The sequence below is a fragment of the Opisthocomus hoazin genome, chromosome 9 (genome assembly GCF_030867145.1).
Source record: "Opisthocomus hoazin isolate bOpiHoa1 chromosome 9, bOpiHoa1.hap1, whole genome shotgun sequence".
In the NCBI taxonomy this organism is placed as follows: domain Eukaryota; kingdom Metazoa; phylum Chordata; class Aves; order Opisthocomiformes; family Opisthocomidae; genus Opisthocomus; species Opisthocomus hoazin.
In genome coordinates this window covers 18,319,676-18,339,478 of record NC_134422.1, presented here as the reverse complement: position 1 = coordinate 18,339,478, position 19,803 = coordinate 18,319,676, and the positions used below count along the sequence as shown (strand labels likewise).

At 41.7% G+C, this 19,803-nt stretch overlaps 1 protein-coding gene across 3 annotated transcripts in view; it reads left to right on the top strand.

Annotated features, from left to right (window-relative positions):
* USP37 (ubiquitin specific peptidase 37) overlaps positions 1-19,803 on the top strand; it is a 38,795-nt gene that overhangs the window by 15,017 nt on the left and 3,975 nt on the right. For 2 of the 3 annotated variants that reach the window (XM_075430014.1, XM_075430013.1), the window contains exons 13-23: positions 576-693; positions 1,947-2,026; positions 3,384-3,548; positions 5,034-5,099; positions 6,272-6,422; positions 10,194-10,446; positions 13,271-13,437; positions 15,256-15,316; positions 17,487-17,602; positions 18,867-18,936; positions 19,321-19,459. In XM_075430014.1, coding sequence (XP_075286129.1) covers positions 576-693; positions 1,947-2,026; positions 3,384-3,548; positions 5,034-5,099; positions 6,272-6,422; positions 10,194-10,446; positions 13,271-13,437; positions 15,256-15,316; positions 17,487-17,602; positions 18,867-18,936; positions 19,321-19,459 — 1,386 coding nt within the window. Of the gene's footprint in view, positions 1-575; positions 694-1,946; positions 2,027-3,383; positions 3,549-5,033; positions 5,100-6,271; positions 6,423-10,193; positions 10,447-13,270; positions 13,438-15,255; positions 15,420-17,486; positions 17,603-18,866; positions 18,937-19,320; positions 19,460-19,803 lie in introns of those variants that run through there. The other variant, XR_012765002.1, reaches the window with a different exon arrangement.

Sequence of the window (19,803 nt, the reverse complement as noted above, 5' to 3'; positions counted from 1 at the left end):
GTAAAAATAGGAAGTAGATTGATCAAGAGGCGTATAGAATCATAGAATCATTAGGATTGGAAAAGACCTCTAAGATCTTCAAGTCCAACCGTCAACCCAACACCAGCATGCCTACTAAACCGTGTCGTGAAGTGCCATATCTACATGTTTTTGGAACACCTCCAGGGATGGGGACTCCACCACTGCCCTGGGCAGCCTGTTCTGATGCCTGACAACTCTTTCAGTAAATAATTTTTTCCTAATATCCAATATAAACCTGCCCTGACGCAACTTGAGGCCATTGCCTCTTGTCCTGTTGCTGGTTACTTGAGAGAAGTGACCAACACCCACCTCACTACAACCACCGTTCAGGTAGTTGTAGAGAGTGATAAGGTCTCCCCTCAGCCTCCTCTTCTCCAGACTAAACAGCCCCAGTTCCATCAGCCGCTCCTCATAGGACCTGTGTTCTAGGCCCTTCACCAGCTTTGTTACCCTTCTGTATTTACTGGGAAGTTACTTCAGCCTAAAAAATGTAAGTTGTCATTAATTTCATGTATATTTTTCATCAAACTTACAGAAGTGTGTTTCTTTTTTAGGTGTGGTGAAACAGTCACCAAACGAGAACAGTTTAATGACCTCTCCATTGACCTCCCTCGAAGAAAGAAATTACTTCCTTCTCGATCAATTCAGGATTCCCTTGACCTCTTTTTTCGGGTACATAGTTTTGGGGATATATTATTCACTGTGGAGTATGTGCAGGTTATGTACCATATGGAAATTTTGATTGTGTAGATGATTTTTGCTTTCTATGACACTGAGTGCTGGCATGTGAAATAATTAACTTTGCATTTTTTGAGATTTGGACATTATGCAGGAGTTTTTATTGTAAAATGGTGTGCAGAAATTAACTGATCCTTATGATACTGCTGTGAAATAGGTAAACTTCTCCATTTCATGGTGGAAGAGTTGAGGCATAAACAAATACAAACAAGAGGGGGGCAGCAGTCAGATTGAGATAATCACTCAGGAATTGCTGCTGCATCTCCTGGGCTAGGATGCTTCAACAGCTTATGTACTGGTCCAAATTGTCTGGAGGAAAAAGGTCATGGAGATACAGTAATTGAAAAAAGAATTGTAATATGTGTGGGCTCATCTTGTAAGAAGAGATTCAAGACGAGGTTTCTGAAAGCTAAAAATGAGCCTTCTCTGTGAATTAGTGTTGTATTTTCTTGTATCTTGAGAGACCTTTTATTTTTTTCTCCTAGTCCCATTTACTGATAGTGTTTTCAACAGGTAGAGTAATTGACATAGTTATTCTTCTAAAAGCCGGTGGAGGTCTTATGATTAAAAAAAAAAAAATTAAATTATAGTGATGTCATTTGGCCACACTTAAGAAAAGGGCTGTAGAAACATTTGATGGTGAAGTCCTGTGATTTCAGCACAGTGGTGCTTCCCCTGTTGCTTTCTGTTCAAAACTCTACTCTGGTGCAGCATATCCTTGACAAGTTTAGATGAGGATAGCTTTTCAGGAACAAAGTAGAGGTTATGAGCAAGAGAGAGAAAACTTTGTGGCAAATTATCCTCCACCAAAGGTTATTAGATGGGGGAAAAAATCCCAAAAAACACCAAACAGAACTGTGTATGGAAGAGAAAACTGTAACCCTTGCAAGATTGTCCAGTCTCATTGGAAGCTAATATGTCTCCACTGTGGCTAATTCATTGGTCTGTGGTAGAGTTACAGGAAAAATTCCACCTGTATTAGTGGATATGTTGTTAAATTGTAAACTCTGCTACTTGTCATCATATCAGATGCCCTCTTGTTAGGTCATGTTGAAGGTGATTATAATTTTAAGTGTAAACTGCTGTTTTGAAGAGCTTCCATGACCGCCAAAAGTGATGAGCTTTCTGCTGAGATCTGTTTTATGTGTCTTTTGTTCCTCTAGTCATTTTTCTGTTCTCTTAAACAGGCAGAGGAGATTGAGTATTCCTGTGAGAAGTGCAATGGGAAGTCTGCCGTTGTCACACACAAGTTCAACAGGCTTCCCAGGTAAATGCTGACATCTGCTTATCTCTTTCCTGGGAGCACGTGTTATAAAAGTGCAAGCAAAAGTCCCGTGAAGAGTGAAGCTGGGAAACTGGGTAGGACAGCATGTACGGTCGCCAGCATGTGAGAAAGATGTGCATGCAGGCAGTAGTCTTCCTGCTGTTCTTCAGTTTCACTCTAAGGAAGCTCTGTTGGACACCCTCTGCAACGCTTCTTTCTTCCTCCCTATTGCTACGCAAGGAGGCCTGAGTTTTCCCCTTCCCCTTTTTTTGGGGGCTTCTGGGATGTGAGGGAAGTGGAAACAGTAAATATATTCTGGAAGTTTCATTTTGTGCTCAGCTGACCTGATGGGCAGGATGGAGTTGGAGGCGTTAGTGTCAGAAGGTGTATAGAGAATTTTGCTTTGATCCGTTAATTCTTCCTGTGCTGATACCTGTTTACTTTCTCAGTAAGCGTGGTGCTTTGAGGAAGAAGGCAGACACTTGGAGGCTTAATGGCATTCTCAATAGTTTCTGACCTCGTGGTTGGGTTTAGTTCATTATTTAGAATGGAAGTCCTTGGAGGCAGGGATCATTTTCTCGTGGGATATAAAGCCAAAAGTCTGTTGGATGACTTTGTCTGGCCTATGTCCTTGTCCCAGGTACACTCATACTGAACCCAGTAACTTGGTAGTTAGCTTGCGTTTTGCTTAAATAGCATATTTACGCTACCACTGCAAAACCCTTGTCAAAGTTTTTGAATATTAGCGCACCATAAGTGACGATACAGCTGCATGATCTAAGTAGACAGTAAGAAGTGCAGCATAAAAGAGAAGATTCTGTGTAAGGAGGCCTTTTCAGGCTCTTTATACTGTTGTGATCAAAAGCTCTTTAAAAGAGAAGGTGTCGTGACAGATAAACCAAGTACACATCTTGCACTGGGCACAGTTCCTCCACAGTTTTGGGCAGCTGTGTGATCTCTCAGTCTTGAATACTGGGAGTAAGATACTAGCATTCTGGCCTATAGTGATAAGATTTCAATTGTTTCCTGCCTCTCACTGCATAGTAGAAATAATGGGTTTGGTAAGAGCTGCTTGCTTCTGCTTGAGTGAAGAGCGAGGTGATGCAGATCAAAGCAGGAAGCCTCTTGAGTCAGCAGAGTCTGCACTCTACACCTTGCACCAAGTTGAGTGATGGACAGGAGACTAATTATCTATCTCTTACCAGATTAGAGATGAATAGTGTTTCTCTACCACCCCGAAGTAATAACATGTTTAGAGTCAGGTAAATGCATTTTGTAAACAAGGATAGTTGGATTTTCAATAGGTTTTCTTTGACTTCTGTCTTGAGATTAACATTTGTCCTTCTCTCACATATCTCAGGGTCCTGATTCTTCATCTGAAACGATACAGCTTCAATGTAGCATTGTCTCTCAATCATAAAGTCGGGCAACAGGTGGTTATTCCAAGATACTTAACCCTGCTTTCACACTGTACAGAAAACACTAGGCTGCCACTGACGCTGGGATGGAGTGTCCATTCTGCAATGTAAGTGTGCAACTTGTGATCGATACGTGCTATGTTAAGTATATATACTAAAAAGCAGGAAGTTGTCAGATCTCCTCCAGAAGATGCCCGGGCAAGGAAACATTAGAATTACGCAGCTTCAGATGTGCACTGCTAGTTTGTAATGATACCATCATGAGGAATGTATGGAAAAGAAGCATGATAGAAGCAGTAGGAAGATTTGGTGGGGCATTATCTAGGAAATATTTTGTAAGATAGTATTCTTCACCGTCCTTGAAAATAGCTTTCTATCCTTTTTAAGAGAGCTTCTGTTAGTAATTTCTAAAATTTATGCCTCTTAGTCCAAAATAATCTAGATTATCTTTCCCTTCACAGCACACCAAACTCTGCTTAGGAGATGCAACATCCTACCTTTTTCTGCTAATTTCCACTTGCACCTCCTGTGCTGTCATTCATTTTTCATTGTCTTTCCTGTGCCAGTGTAGTATCTGAGCGCTTCACATGCTGAAAATACTCTCTGCTTTTCCCTGTGACAGTTATTTCTGTACAGCTGCTTGCTTGTCCTGAGACACAGAGATTAAATGTGCCAGTTGTCACACAGGAAGTCTGTGGCAGAATAAGGAACAAGAAACCCTCAAGTCTCCTGCAGTCCCTGCCTAGGGACATAACCCCAGTAGTCGTAGTGAGTCAGGACACATTTGGTGTATACGTTCAGCAGCATGGCCTGTGTTCTGGTGCTGAACATTTAGTGGCGTTTGAGATTTAAATGGATGTTTCCCAAGAGTTTGTTTTTACAATAGAAATCTTAACCATAACAAACAACTGAAGTTAACCAAAGCAGAAATACTTGAAAATATGTTTGAAATAGCTTTCCAATGGCATTTTTTAAGTCATTGAAACCATTCTGATTGACCAGAGGGTGGAAGGGTAGCTAAGATGGAGAGAAGCAGCCCTGGTCTGAGGAGCAAGACTAGAAAAGATTTCTGCTTTGGCAGCCATCTGGTGGATAGATGTGTAGTGATAGTGATGGACTTTGAGGAGCCTGTGAAAGGATTAAATGGAGCAGGAAGTTTGTTTAGAAGAATCTAGGTAGGGGAGGAGAAACAAGAGACAGGGGACATGCCAGAAAACCGGCTGATCCAGACAGTAGCAGGAGACTCTGTGGTTTGAGAGCAGGAACTCAAGTGCTGGTGGGAATTTACAAAAAAAGAAAAAAAAAAAAAGAGTTCTCTTGATATCGGAGCCCAAAGCCTTTAATTTGTGAGCTTGTCCCCAGGGGTGCATCACTAAGAAGTAAATCAAGTTTAAAGGATTATATATGGTTTTGAACAACTGTTGTATGTTTACAGCATGATAGCGTTGTTACTCTAAACCTAAGCAATTCGCAAGTGCATAATGGTATTCTACTTATTTCTTTGGTCATGAATTTGCATGCATAGCAGACAAGTAAACACTGATTTTTTAAAGGCTGTAACTGCTGCAATAAATACCTTGCTTTTTTAATAGTTCCCGTCCATTGAAAGCCTCCCAAATGGTGAATTCCTGTACTATAAGCACTTCCACACCTTCTAGGTGAGTCATAGCTCTGAAAGGCCCATGGCCTGGGGTTTCATGGACAATTTTTAAGGCATTTTAAAATTTTCTGATTCTTCTTCTTCTTTAATCTTTCCACTTTTTCTGTTTTGTTTGTTCTAGTAAATTATTTCAACTACTGTCTCTTTTCGTATCTGAGTTTTATTGGTGTTACGTGCTAGCTGAAATTAATGTAGTGGTACAGTTTACCTAGTCGACACGATCACCTGAGCATTTCTCTTGATGACCTCTGGAGATGTGTAAGAAAAGATGATTTTTTTCAGACAGAAAGACAGAATGAAAACTGGGTTAATTTGTACAGATGTTTTGTCAGTGCCAGATATCGTAGACTAGCTTGCATTGGTAGTTGCCAAGTCCCGTATATAAGCAGCAAAATGGTTTCTAATTCTGCGGTCTCACTCTTTTCTCTGTTCTGGCTCTGTGGAACCCCACTGTGTGTTCTGGGAACAGGTGGTTAATTCCTTAAGTTTATTTGCAGAAATGAGAGGCTATTGTTTTTATAGGCCATTTTGAAAGGCCAGGTTTTGATACAGTGAAAAATGTGATGTCACGCTGGATAGTTTTGCATTGTGGAATACTCAAAGGCCAGATTTCCCAACTGGGCAGAAATCACAACTTCTCCATGTTCCTTTGTCTTCTGTTCTAAAGAAGCAAGAATTTATCTTAATGAAAGAGCAAACAGGAAAACTGAAAAAAATGTGCAAATTTGCAATTTTTGTATCCTAGTAGTGATGTAGGAAGTCCTATGTCTAGCTCAGTAAACTTCAGAAGTCAAATAATTTCTGTCGAGTAACATGTGCTTATGTGTTACTGTGGACTCAACTCAAAAGAATACTGTCTGGGACTGCTAGGTAATAAAAGTGCAGAATCCTTGGGCTTAAAAGCAAGAGGCACACGCTTAGTAAGTTCCAAGGTTGTAAGCTGCTATTGCAGGCTTGAGGTAGGTATGTCAGTTAACCTAGTAGAAGATACCTTTTCTGAAATTCCTGCCTGCTGTGTTAATAAATTTTCGTTGTCAGTTGTTGCAGTTTGTTTCCCCAAATTGTACTGCCCCACAGTGTGAAAGTTGGGTGTAATGCTGCTGTAACAGTTACTTTGAAATAGATTTATACAATGCTATGAAGTTTTATAGCCACATTCTTGATTCACAGAAAACACACTTTCAAGTCAAAGAGCTCTGCAGCGCTCTGTGTGGATTCTGACAGTGACGACGAGCCGTTGAAGCGCTCTGTTGCCCACAGCCAAAGGTTGTGTAACATACAGAGCAGAGATCAGCAACAACTGCAAGAAGAGCCAGAAAAGGTAAGGCAGAAACCCACAAACTTTCGTGTATGTTGATCCTATATGTGCTCCTGTCTGGCCTGTGCTTTTCTTAGCATGGACTGTGAGCAAAATTGATGGAAGATAAGTTTTTTCTCCTAATTAGCACTGCATTGCTGGAAGGGGGTGCTTTGCTAATTGACCTCTCTGTACAGTTGTCTTGGGTTTCCGCTGGGAACAGAGGTGATTGCATTGCAACTGCACTGAAGTTTTCAGGTTAAGTGTACCAGCTGCTTAGCAGTTTTGTCAGTCCTTTGGGTAGCTTTCACTAATAATGTTTCTAGGCTGAAATCTAACAGGCTGCCAATAAAAAAAAAAAAAAAAAAAGCAGTAAAGTGCTTGATTAAATTAGATCCAGTACAAGCTGGGCTAAGCAAAATAGTTGAGAGAACGTCTTGCACATCCAATCTGTCCCCCCTTTGAAGTGTGGCTTTTTAAAAGCTTTTAGAAACTGAAGCTTATCAGTCTTTGGAGGTGGACACATAGAATTGTGTAGAGATCAAGCTCATTGGTATAAAGGCACAGTTAACTTCAAATTGCCTTTGAGCTCTTCATTGTGACTAGTATTAACGTTGCCAAGGTATGTTTTGCCTCTATCAGGGCAGTGTGTTAGCAGGCAGATGACTTGTCTGGGGAAGAATGATGACCCAGAAGGGAAAGCAAGAAGCACAGAGGATTATCTTGCAGTACCACTTTCTTCTATTAGAGTGCTGCAGGCCTAGTGCTTATGACAAGTGTCCTGCATCTCCACTTCTCTAAACTTGTGGACAATGTTCATGGGATTATTTTAATCAAGCAGAGACTTGTGGTCTTGATTATGGCATTAAAGGACAGATGTAAAGCTCGCTGAACAGCGGTACGTAACAAGAGGAAGATATCTACAGTTTCTGATATGATGTGAAGATCAAACCCATGGAGGATCCTGATCCACTCAGTATTTAATAAATGATAAAATAGATAACGAGTATTAAATTTTCAGAAGACTCAGAGCTGGGAAGGGCTGCCAGTATTATGAAGTTCAGAACTACGGTTAAGAATGATCTTGACAAATCTGAGAAACACCATAAAAAAGGAGGAGTTTGTTCAGTAGGAACAGGCTGAAGGTGCTAATCTTCGCAGGACTAATCACCTGTAAATGTGGGATGGGAACAACAGGGAAAGCAGTGGGCATTCAGAAAGGGTGTGAAAGGTGACGGTGACGAGGTCAGGCTGGTTGAAAACCGAAGTGTATAGACGGAGGCGTAGCCTGCAGGTTGTGTGAAGTAACCCTCCTTCTTTCCTCAGCGTTGAGCTGTAGCTGGAGTTCTGTATCCAGCTTTGGGCTCCGGACCGAGAGGAGTTATAGATTAATTGGAGAGAGGAACATGAATGGTCGGAGGTCCAGAAAGGAAGATTTTGGGGGAAAGAGCAGGCAGGTGAACGAGAGACTTTAGTTTAAGGAGAAGCCTAAGTAGGGCTTGTGTTTTTGAGGAAGGGAAAGAAATGAGACATTTGAGCTGTTTTTCATGCCCGTGGTGGGCAGAACAAGAAGCAATGGAATAAATTTGAGACAGTAATTTTTAGATTAAATGTTAGGGAAAACTTCCTGATGCTTAGGATGCATAGGGATGGAATGGGTTGCTTTGGGAGAAAGCAGAAAACCCTGTGCTGAAGGTCTCAGGAACAGGGTAGGCAACTGCTGTCCTGTACGGCACATCTATAGGTGGCTGGGGGAGAGAGGGAAATCAGCTTGTCTTTGAAGTCCCTTTTATGTAGAGAAAAAGTATTGCAAACTGTCCTAAATGATTCTTCCTCAAGTTTTGTTTGTGAGGAAGTGTAGTAGTCTCTATTGCACAAGCCCTGTGAGTGCAGATATTGTGGGAATAAAGCTTGTTAATTTGAACAGCAAATTAATTACAGGCTCTCCAGCCTGTTGTGGGAAGAAGACAGTGGTGGTGATGATTCTGCATGACTTTGTTCTTTGTGGCCATGCACGTCGGCCACTTCTGAACTGCAGGTGTGACCAGCCATCTGCTGTCATGAAGCAGATCCTCTGTCCTGCTCAGCATTGTCCTGGGAGGTCCCGCTCCTCAGAAGCAGCATTACTGCTGCTGCACCATTTCCCTTGGTGTGCTTCTCACAGCAGCTGTGGATGGGGTTGTGTTAGGGCTCGGCGGTCACTTCGTACAGCCGATACATATCCGCTGCGGGGCACTGCTGGAGAAACGGTCCTGCCCGGAGGGAGAACACCTGGAACAGCGGGTGTGTACCGCACCGGGTTGTCGGGGCAAATAGCAGCTGAAGTGGGCAGAACTGCAGTTTCTGTGATTTCTGCCTCTGCATGTGAAGCAGTATTTGAAGTACTTTTTAAAAAATACTTATTTAAAGCAGCCTGTCTTAGAGCCTAAGCTCCTTAAAATGTATGCAAATAATTTCTAATAGAAAAGTTGTATTCAAATAATGCACAGATGCTGCCAAGTCTTTAAAGTCCAGCCACTGAAGTGATGGTGGTGGTTGGCAATGTGCCTGGAACTAGGGTTTGCTGAAGAGCTAAACCAGTTTTGACATTAGTAGCCTACAGGTGCAGAGAGAGAAATCAGCTTTAAAAAGTGGGTACTCTGCTTTCCTTATTCGGTGCATGAATAGATGGGAGGAGAGAGGTTTGAATTTGTCAGTTCCAATTCTTAGAGGGCATTGATGTCTAGAACAAGCAATTTAGTTGGCTAATTCATTTGCTAATCTTGTTTGATAAGCCAGTTTTAATACAAAAGGTTTGCTATATAAAACTAGTCTTGTTCATCAAAAGCTTTGCTGTATTTAAGTAAAAGCAGCAGTAAAAATGTATTTTAATTCATTTTGACAAAGTTCTGAGATCCATCCAAACACAGTTTGGAATAAGACCCGGAAAAGTACATTCTGATAGAAACTGTTTTTCCCCATTTTTAACATAACATAGGGAAAAAGAAGAAATCTGAGCATGTGGTAATCAGTGTTAATTGTGTAAATATGTATACATGGAGGTTAACCTCCTGATGAACAGTTAATATCAAACTGACTGAAATTACTATATTACTTGCAAATCAGTATGGTGATGAGCGTCAGTTTTAGGAAAATAACTAAAAAATGAAAAGTTCAGATTAAGGCTAAAGTGGGTTTCCTTTTTTTCCAATTTAAAGTCATTCTGTTCTCCTTGGAAAAGCACAATTCCGCCTGTCCCTAGTTATCTCTTTCTTACTTGGTTTGCAGAGTCCTGCTCCCCCCCGACCCCCAAGATGTCGTATGGCAAGTCTGCAGCACCAAACCCAGTTTTAATTGCTCTTCATACTAGCCTGATTTCAGTTCATATTCTTCCATCCCTGTGTTCAAGTTCAGTTACTCTCATGTTGCTGCTTCAGCCTTTGTTAACAAACTTGCAATTTTGCGACTTGTGCCTCAGCAGTGGCTCGCCAGAGGCTTGAGGATTCATCAGAACCTAAAGGTGGAACACGTGTGTTGAAGGAAAGGAAGCAGAAGGGAAGAATTATCTTGTGTATGTTAATCCACTGGGCCTGTAAAAACTGGTTATAGTTTAAATATTATTTCTTGGAGTGAATGTAGCTACCAAGGTTGTGTCTCCATGGAGTCTCATATAACTATTTGTTTAATGTTGACAGAGGCAAGCTCCCGCTCCCTGGGGTTAATAAAATTTAAAAAAAAAAATCTGCACAGAAATGTAAAGCTGATATTATATACCTGTTTAGTCAAGCACTTAATCATAACTCCATTCATCTCTAGGGTTCAAAAAGGAGTAAAATGGAGGGTGATAAACCTGAGCTGGGTAATGCTAGTTTTGATGGCATGAGCGAAGATGAGCTGCTAGCAGCTGTCTTGGAGATTAGCAAAAGGGAAGCTTCTCAGTCTCTGAGCCATGATGAAGACAAGCCCACAAGCAGCCCAGACACTGGTTTTGGAGACGACGAAATTCAGGAATTGCCGGAAAACCTGGAATCTGTGGAGATGGAGAAACCCAAAGCAGCATTAGAGTCAGGTAAGACGAAGTAACCATCTGAATTGGACTATAGCTAGCTAAAGTGGGTCACTGATAGCAGCAGGTTATAGAATCATAGGATGCTTTGGGTTGGAAGGGACCTTTAAAGGCCATCTAGTCCAACCCCCTTGCAATAAGCAGGGACGTCTTCAACTAGAGCAGGTTGCTGAGAGCCCCGTCCAACCTGAGCTTGAACATTTCCAGAGCTGGGGCATCTCCCACCTCTCTGGGCAACCACCCTCATTGTAAAAAATTTCTTCCTTATATCCAGTCTAAATGTACCCTCTTTTAGCTTAAAACCATTGCTCTTTGTCCTGTCACTACAGACCCTGCTAAAAAATTTGTCCCCATCTTTCTTAGAAGCCCCCTCCTTTAAGTGCTGAAAGGCCACAATAAGGTCTCCCCGCAGCCTTCTCTTCTCCAGGCTCAACAGCCCCAGCTCTCTCGGCCTTTCCTCATGATCATCTGATCATTTTTGTGTCTTCCTCTGGGCCTGCTCCAACAAGTCCATGGCTTTTCTGTGCTGAGGGCTCCAGAGCTGGACACAGTAGGGTGGCAGAATCTGTATGCAAATGCACTGCTGAATCTGCCCAACTGGCTCAGAGTTTTCTGACAGCTTCCCTGTCTATAAAGCATTTCATTCGATGTATTTTCTTGTATGCCAGTCAACTCTCTGATTAAAGTAATCTTCAGAGTTAATTTCCATTTTTTTTTCTCTCCTGATTTAACACATTCTTCTACTGGTTCCTGTACCAGACAATTCAATTTACTAAGATTTGGCAGTGTCTGGAACTTAATCTTCCATAATCAGAAAGTATTTTCATTTCTGTAGCAGCTGCAACCTGGACAGCACAGCGGCAGTGTTCGCGTTGCTGGTGTGCAAGGGTGATGTCTGGGGTGCATAAGACTAGCATGTTTTCATAAACACGGTTATTTTATCACTAGTTAGCAATTAATGTAGCTCTATCTCTGTAATTTTTTTCTGATACTTTTTTATGTGAGAGTAGACCCTTGAGCATAAGAGACTCAGCATGTGAATTATGGCTTCTGACCCAGAAACAGATAAGTACAAGAAGGGAGCCTGTTTGATCTCGGTGTGGGGAAATTCAGTGTCTTCCTTTGGGTGGCTGAAGGAAATTCAAGTATTTATTATTTGTTGTGTGCTACATACTTTCAGTCAGATTTTTAATTCCACTAGCCTGGAATAACAGGCCAACAATATGCTCTCTTCCTCCAAGAGCCAGGAGGTTAAAAATTAACAACAAAAAACCCCACTCTATTACCAAAAATCACACTTGTTTCAATGGATGACTCTTGACAGCTTTCATGTTGGAAGGCAGTATATGAGAAAACGAAGTCTGTGGTCAGCCTTTTTTGTGTCCTCGTTTATATAAGCTAATGTTGCTTATGGTTGTGTGAGAGAGGGTTGTGAGAGTGTGGCTACATAAATGTATCTCTCTCTCCAGGTTCTCTTTGGAAAGTGTAATGTAATTATTTGAAGGTTCTGTTGTGACACTTAAGCAAAAAATATGTGTTTAGTAGAAGTTTCTGTATTTTCTGATTAAGAATGCAGTTAAAACATTCACCACTGCATTCAGCTTTCTATGTTTGACTGTGTATGACCAAAAAAACCCAAGTACTACTCAAAGCATACGGTTTGACATTCAGATGAGATACGTACCTGTGTCTGTTGAGTTACCAGCTATGGCAGCTGAATGTCACACACCGTGAGTACACAATCCTATGTTCTATTTAAAGGAAAATGAATTGCAAAGGATGCTTTGTGATATCAGACAAGGTGATTCTAAATGTGGTGGATTTAACTCGGTCCATTTCATGTTACCACTAGTCATAATTTTTTTTTGTAAACACTGAATAATTTGTGGTGCTTTCAAAAAAGGCTAATTTAGATAGGATGAAAGATGTCTTTTCTGCTACGTGATCCTCAGATAACAGTTGTGTGAGTCTAGTGAGTGTTTCTTCTTACACTGGAAGTTTTCAAAGGTCATCCTGTTTTGTTTTTCATCTTAAGAGTATTAGACTGGTGGATTATAGTTCTGGTTCTGGTGGTCTTGTGTTTAAGTGAGCAGATGTTGAAGTCTACATGGGGCTCCAACAGCTATCATGGAGCAAGTCCCGACTCTTCTCGGCTGCAAGCAAATGGGAGAATCAGTGTCCTGCAACTGCAGGAGATGCACGCAGTGGTTGGGTGAATGTTCATTACAGAAGTTTTGTCAAATACTTCTGCCATAGTGTTCACTTTAAAGATGAACTGAGAAGTTATAATCTTCTTGCACTTCTAAAGCTGTAGATAGTGTTCACAAGACTGGGACTCTTACCTGAAGCAAAAAGTTGACAAATTTAAACAGTGCTTGAGATTTCTGCCTTACATCTGTCTTAGATATGGTTTGGCTTTAATTGTGGCTTCATCTGTAGTACTCCGAGGTATAATATGTAATGCAAATTTTTATAATCCGTGGTTATTTCTGGAAAAATTGAAGGGTCAGCTTCATGGCTACAGAAACCTAGTGGTGTGTGACATCTTCCTTTAGTTAAAGTTGCTGTTTCTGAGTGAACATAGAAGGCTAAGAAGAGAACTTGTTCAGGGATTAATCAAATGGTTCATCCTACACCTGCAAAAATAAGTGTAAGACTGTGCTTTGGAGATTTTTTTGTGTGACTCTTGTGGGGTTTTTTATGGCTGGTGAGCTCTCCCTGTCAATAGATGTCAGTGTACTGCAAGGATTGTGGTGGTTTAAAGAGGATTTAGCTGGTAACAAACAGAAGACCCAGGAAAGCGTAACTGTACTTTCTGATTCCTCAGGTCCTGCCAATTTCACTGAGATAACTAAAGATTTTGATGAGAATAAGGAAAACAAAACTCCGGAAGGCTCCCAGGGGGAGGTTGACTGGCTGCAGCAGTACGATATGGAGAGAGAGAGGGAAGAACAAGAACTTCAGCAGGCACTGGCTCAAAGCCTGCAAGAGCAAGTAAGAAATAAAGTTTGCTTCCCCGAGTCGTCTTCCCCAACACTGGAAACGTGATGGCTGAAGGAAAAACTTGTGTTCAGACAGTAACTGCAAAGGGATTCTGCTACATTTTTGAGAGAATCAGATGCAAAAAGCTATAAAATAGCTCCAGTGTTAGTGGAGTGATGGCACTGGATACACCTGGGTGTGTTTTGTTTGTCCCTTGGAAACCATTTATCACATCACAGACCTGCAGAGTACTCAAAGCTTTCTGTGCATGTTTATATGCTGGCTTGTAACTTTATATAAAAACGGTGATTAACTAAACTAAACTCTTAACTATGTGTGACAGAGGACCAAGTCCACCTTTAGCTTCCCTGGCAGTTGCTTCTTGCAGCGTGTCGTGTCAAGACTCAAAATGAAAGAAGCAGGTTTCAAGGCAAAGGCTAAGAATGGCCGGGCCAGGCCAGGTTAAAGATCTGTCTGTCCCAGTGCCTTGTTTCTGGTAACAGCAAGCAGGGGATGTTTAGTGAAGCATATAGCAACTGAACGTTTCTGTGGTCCTTTCATGTTACTAAATTGGAAAAAGGATCCCAAATAATGTAGTTTAAGACCGCTCTTTTAAATTAGACTTGGAAAGAATTGGGATCTCGGGTTGTGCGCTATCCAGCTGTATTCCACTTGAATTTCAAGACCTGTAACTGATTTCTATGAGTTTAACTGAGCTGCTGAGAGTGAAGCAAGCACACTTAGCCAGGTCTTTCTTTAAATAGGTGCCCTTGTCTGCCCTCTGTTAATAGTAAAGCTGTCATGGTTTTCCTTATGAGATCTGATGTTTCCGTGGCTCTTGGATTTTCTCTCCCGTTGCTCATTATGAGGTGCTGGTTGGTATGTTCCGTGCCAGACGTAGCTTTGATTTAGCAATTCCGAGTAGTTTAACAAAGATTCCCAAATGCTTTAGAAATAGTGAGATAAAAGGCCTCATGCTAATAATGTAAAACTGCCCTTTGAGTGTTGTTCTGCTACAGTTCCGAAGCGAAAATCTGCAATTCTAATGATTCAGGCATGGAAATGCAGTAGCTGTGGTTATCTTAATTTGAGACATGTAGTTAGGATTCTGCGTTCAGGTGCACTGAAAGCATTCAAACCCTGAGTGAAAAAGCCAGCTCATTAAATATTGTTGACTGGCTTGCTGTAGCTCTGAGGTTTTGAGAGTGGTGGGAGGAACAGGGGCATGATATTATCCAAAAATTAGAAGGGTTTGTTGACTTGAGGTTTCTTTGCTACTTATTCATGTTAATGTTTTTAATACCTGGTTGTTTAGTGGTGTCTATTTTTGCATCCTGCCTTTGTGAATTACACCTGTTACGTAGAACCACTGGCTCTACTTTCAAATGGCTTAAAAATAATAAAATATGTCAGGATGCAACGACTCTGTCCTCAGCTGGCTTTGGACAGAAGTCGTCTAAATTGTGCTGAAGTGTGAAGAGCTTTGTGTGTAAGTGACAGCTTTCCTTAGCGAAGGGTTGCAAATTCATTCAGATGCTTTTTAAATTAATGATCCACAGAAAGCATTTGGTATTACTAGAGACTCACTCTGCTGCATACCAAACTTCAGGAGCTTTGACAAGCCTTAATGAAGGTTTGTCCCAGGTTCTGTTGCACAGGAACATTGGACTCTTGCTGGTTGCAAACATTCCTTCACACAGAACCTTTAATTTACAATGTCAGGTTTGTTGTAGAAACCAGAGCAGCACAGTTTCAATGGAAAAAGAGCACCACAAGAATTTTAAAGAGTGAAGTGTCTCAATGAGCTACATTTTGTTCTCTTCCCATTAGGAGGCACGAGAGCAAAAAGAGGATGATGACCTTAAACGAGCCACGGAATTAAGTCTACAAGGTGAAACTTACTTCTTCCAGGATGTTGCTTTGGGGGGAAACTAGATCTGTATATATGAGTGCAGCTCCTGAGTGTAAGACAGCTGAGATTTCGTGTTCTTTTGGTATGTGCTTTGTTGTGTTTGGCTTTGCTAGGTCAGCTTTTCTTGCTCTTGGTTGTGGACCAGTGTCAACATGAGAAATTACTTATTTAAGTCTTTTTGAGTTTTTAATTAGATATATAGATAAATATATGTAATATATGCTATTAAATGTATATAATATGTATTTAATATATAGTATTAATATAGAGAGAGCGAAATGGACCTTGAAATTTTGCATCCCCAGCAAAAGCCAGCATGCTAATGGCTCTAGTCAGAGTGTAAGGGGAATTTCTTGCTTGCATTGATATTTTAGTGGTGATTAATGAAAGAAAGAACTGGCCTTGCCCGGGAAAATGAGTAAGTGTGGTACCTGTCTGACACAAGATGGGAGGGACAGAGACCTCACCAAAAGGTATAGCTGTTGGGTGTGAAAAAAGAAACCCAAAATACACTATCTCTCTTCTCCTCCAAATCCAGACAGTGTGGTGAGCCTCAGGCGCTGTTTAACGTTTGTGTGAGGCTGGCATGAGAATGATTTCACGCAATCTGGCAGAGCAAAGCATAATTGAGAGAAAATTCCTGCTCGGGAGAGGGAGGGGTAATGTAATATTGTGTTAAGATACTTGTAGTTGCTCAGGCACCTTGAAAGGCCCTCGGTTATTATTGGATGAACCTGTGTCTGCTTCCGAAGAGGAGTTGAATGCTGCTGAAGCATCCCTCAGCCTGAATCCCATCCCCTGATGAGCTCTGGCAGACTGAGTGCCCAGTCCCTCTCAAGTCTTCCTTAATTCCTGTCCAGGAAGAATTCAAGGCCAGAAATCCATCATTCTCCTGATTTTCAGTCGCTTGATTTAAGCATGAACATTGCCCTGTGCTTCTCAGCTTGCTGCTGTCTTGTTTGTAAGGCATCAGCCAGCAGTTGTTCGAGGAGGTGCTAATGATCTTGAACGTATGGCTGGTAGTGTTTCTCCTAGAAAGGTTCCCAGTGGTGCTGCAGTCAAAGAACCGCCAGTCATCTGAGGACCGTTGGTGAAGTGGCATTTAGCAATACCCGTGGCGAGTGCTTCGCGCAGAGACCTACCGAAGTGGCTGCGTTTCTTGGCTGTGCTCTGGCTGGCAACAGCCCAAATAAGTGTGGAAACCAGCAGTAAAATATTCTCAAAGGGATTCATCTATATACTTCCCGAGAAGATTATACTAATCCAGTGTCTGATGATTTAACAGGGCAAGCGCTGTGAGAATCTCTTTGGCAAAACATCTCCATCATAACTGGCATGACAGTCTCTTAAAAAAAATATATGTATATCCAGAGCAGCATCTTGTTAATCTCAGCTTCTCATCCACCCAGGGCTCCATAGCTTTAATTTAGCTGGTGAAAGCATAGCTAGTTCTCCTAATGAGTACTGTAGAAAATCTTAAATTAGTGGGGTCGCTGTAGAATCCCAGGAAGTTTGGAACAGCGTGTGCAGGGAGCAGTGGTGCCTTCTGGCTCTTTACAGAAAGCTGCCTGCATTTTGCTCAGCCAAGCAGACTGGAAGTTCCTGCGGTGAGCAGTCTTCTTAGCATTGAAAACAATGAAAAGATGCCTGCTGCCAGCAGTAGCATTTTGATGCCAGTTTTAGTGGAAAAATGCACTTTGTTAGTGCAACTTATAGTTAAAACTGTAATTCATAGCTTCTCGTTGCAGAAACTTACAGTTCACTGACCAGACTGGCTGTACTTCTTGTAATGTTGGTTCTGGCAGCTGGCCACCAGTGCTCTGAAGCAAACTGGGTGTTAAAATGCTCTTTTATCACTCAGCTGTTGTTGCCATAGTGCCCTTTTGTAAAACTGTGAGCGAGATGATGCTAAAATTAATTCTGTAGTCCCAGATAGCTTTCTTAACTATTGCTCTGACAAGTTGAGGAAGAGAGAGAGAGAGAGTTTTTATTTGGGAATTCCAATATCTCCATCTTTCCTTGGAGAGGAAGCTTGAAATGTCAGCATTTTATTGTGCTTTGTTACGTGGCTAGATGTCCCTCAACCTGTGTTGAATTCCTGTGTGTGCCCCAGCTTCTCACGCAGTGTCATTGTTTCCATGCCATCTAGAGTTTAACAGCTCTCTCCTGGACAGCGTTGGTTCTGATGAAGACTCTGGGAATGAGGACGTTCTTGACATGGAGTATTCAGAAGCTGAAGCAGAAGAGCTGAAAAGAAATGCTGAGGTGTGATCTATGATTTCAAAGGCTGACTGAGAAATACTCCCCTTGTTTGACATCAGTTTAGTGTTAGAGGTAGTTTTACAGAACAGGTGTAGGGTCTAGAAAGGTCTTTAATGTTCGAAATTGAAAAGGTAGGAAATGTCTATCCTTAAGAGTCTGCTATTGTGTTATTTTAATTTAAAAAAGAAAAAAAAAACATAACAGCTGCGGTGACCCTCTGAGTTTCTTTAAAATGTGGTTTATGGTGGAAAGGAAACAGTAATTTTATACTAGAAATATTCCACGGCTTGTAAAGCAATGGGCCTGAAATTTTGACTTACAGGGAGAGAGGACTTCAGCCAGTGTGGTATTTTAGTTGCAACGCCATGGGCTTCTAGATCATGCACCACCAGAACTGAGAAGTTGTGGCAACATCTTACTCCTGTTGGGTGAAATGTCGCTGTAACGTAGGCTGTGCTGCCAGCTCCCAGCACTCTCAGGCTCCACTCAGCAGTGTTGAGAAAGTTGCCTGCGTGCCTCAGTGGAAAGAATACTGTGTAGAGTGGGAAAGGTTAAATAATTGGAGTTTCCTTGAGCAGTTTTATTTTCTTACAATTCTTTACCAATTTTCTTGTGCTGAAACTCAGAGTTACATTTTAAGAGTATTGTCAGTGAGTCATGTCAATAATGTTTCGTGGTCAGAGAGGATTAAAAAAAAGAGTTGTCAAAAGCCAGTTACCATAGTTTAGTTTTATTGTCAGTGAATAGACAGAGCATATTTCCTGCATGCAAAGAAGGCGTTGTCTGCTGACATTACAGGTGCAGGATGAGAGAATCTGGGCTACATATCCAATATTAGCTGCTAAATCTGTGTACCATAATCAAGGGTATTTCTTTGATGTTGCAGAAGTAAGCTTGGTGTGCCCTTTTTGCTTTTCTTTGTTTATTTGGTGGATTAATTCTGACATCAGTGGAAGCCACTCAGGAAACAGTTGTTTAGAAAACTTGCAGTGTAGAGCTCGTGTCAGCATCTGTTCTGAGGTCAGAGTTGCTCCTTTGCATTTTCATTGGCTTGCTGAAAGATTAAATAAGATGGGAGGGTTTTTCCCACTTCTGGAAGGGCTCTTCATTCAGTCTGAACCGGGGTGTCTGTTTCTGTAATCCTTGATTGGGTTGCAGCTTTGAATGCAGCAGCCAAAGACGTTATCTCGGGTATAAGTCATCTTGTCTGTAAGCTACATGGGACAAAACTGAATGCCTAAAAGCTTTAATTGAACTTTATTTTCAGACAGGAGAGCTTCCTCACTCCTATCGCCTCATCAGCATCGTCAGCCATATCGGAAGCACATCATCTTCAGGTAAAAGATAACATATTTTATTCTTCGTCTCTTATCTAGCTTAAAAAAAAAAATCTGTAATGCAGAATTACCATAGCAGGGTTATTTGCAGAGAAGAATTCAGGCAGCAAAGCAAGTCTTCCGTTGTGGCTTGCCTGGTGGGGGAGCAGGCTGAGGATGCCATGGTTACAAACTGCGGCACGGTGACGAAGCACTGCTTATGGGGTCCCTGGAACTGCTTGTGCTTGTTACCAGCTCATTGATCAGGAAGAGTGAAGGGACCAGGATCTTGAAGGTGTTCTGGCATTTAAATGCGACACAGGTCGCTGGACCAGGGTATATGGCTAACCAGCTTACTGGCTGAACTGCAGCATGAAAAGAAAGGTGCATTCTTTTTGTTTAAAGGTCATTATATCAGTGATGTCTACGATATCAAGAAGCAGTCCTGGTTCACCTACAATGACCTGGAAGTGTCTAGAACTCTAGAGGCCACCGTTCAGTGTGACAGAGACCGGAGCGGTTACATCTTCTTCTACATGCACAAGTAGGTGTCCTGGGGGGTTCTGGTGCTAGTCGTTACCCGCTGTTTGTGAGGAGGCGGGCTGCTCTGCTGCCTCTGGTCCTCGTTGCTGGGTTGGGAAGTGTCTCTGTGTATTTGTCAGAATTGTATGCAAGAATGACAACATTGAAGTGCTCTGAGTTCAGAGGCATGGAATTGTATGTCACTAATGCATAGGGTTTTAATAAAAGGCATTAAATCATGTTTTAAGAAGGGGATTCAGTGTCTCAGCTCTGCATTCATTGCACCAGGAATCATGATGGATCTTGGGTTTTTTCCTTAAGTGCCATGATATTTGTAAATGCCCTTATACCTGCTTCTAGCAGTTG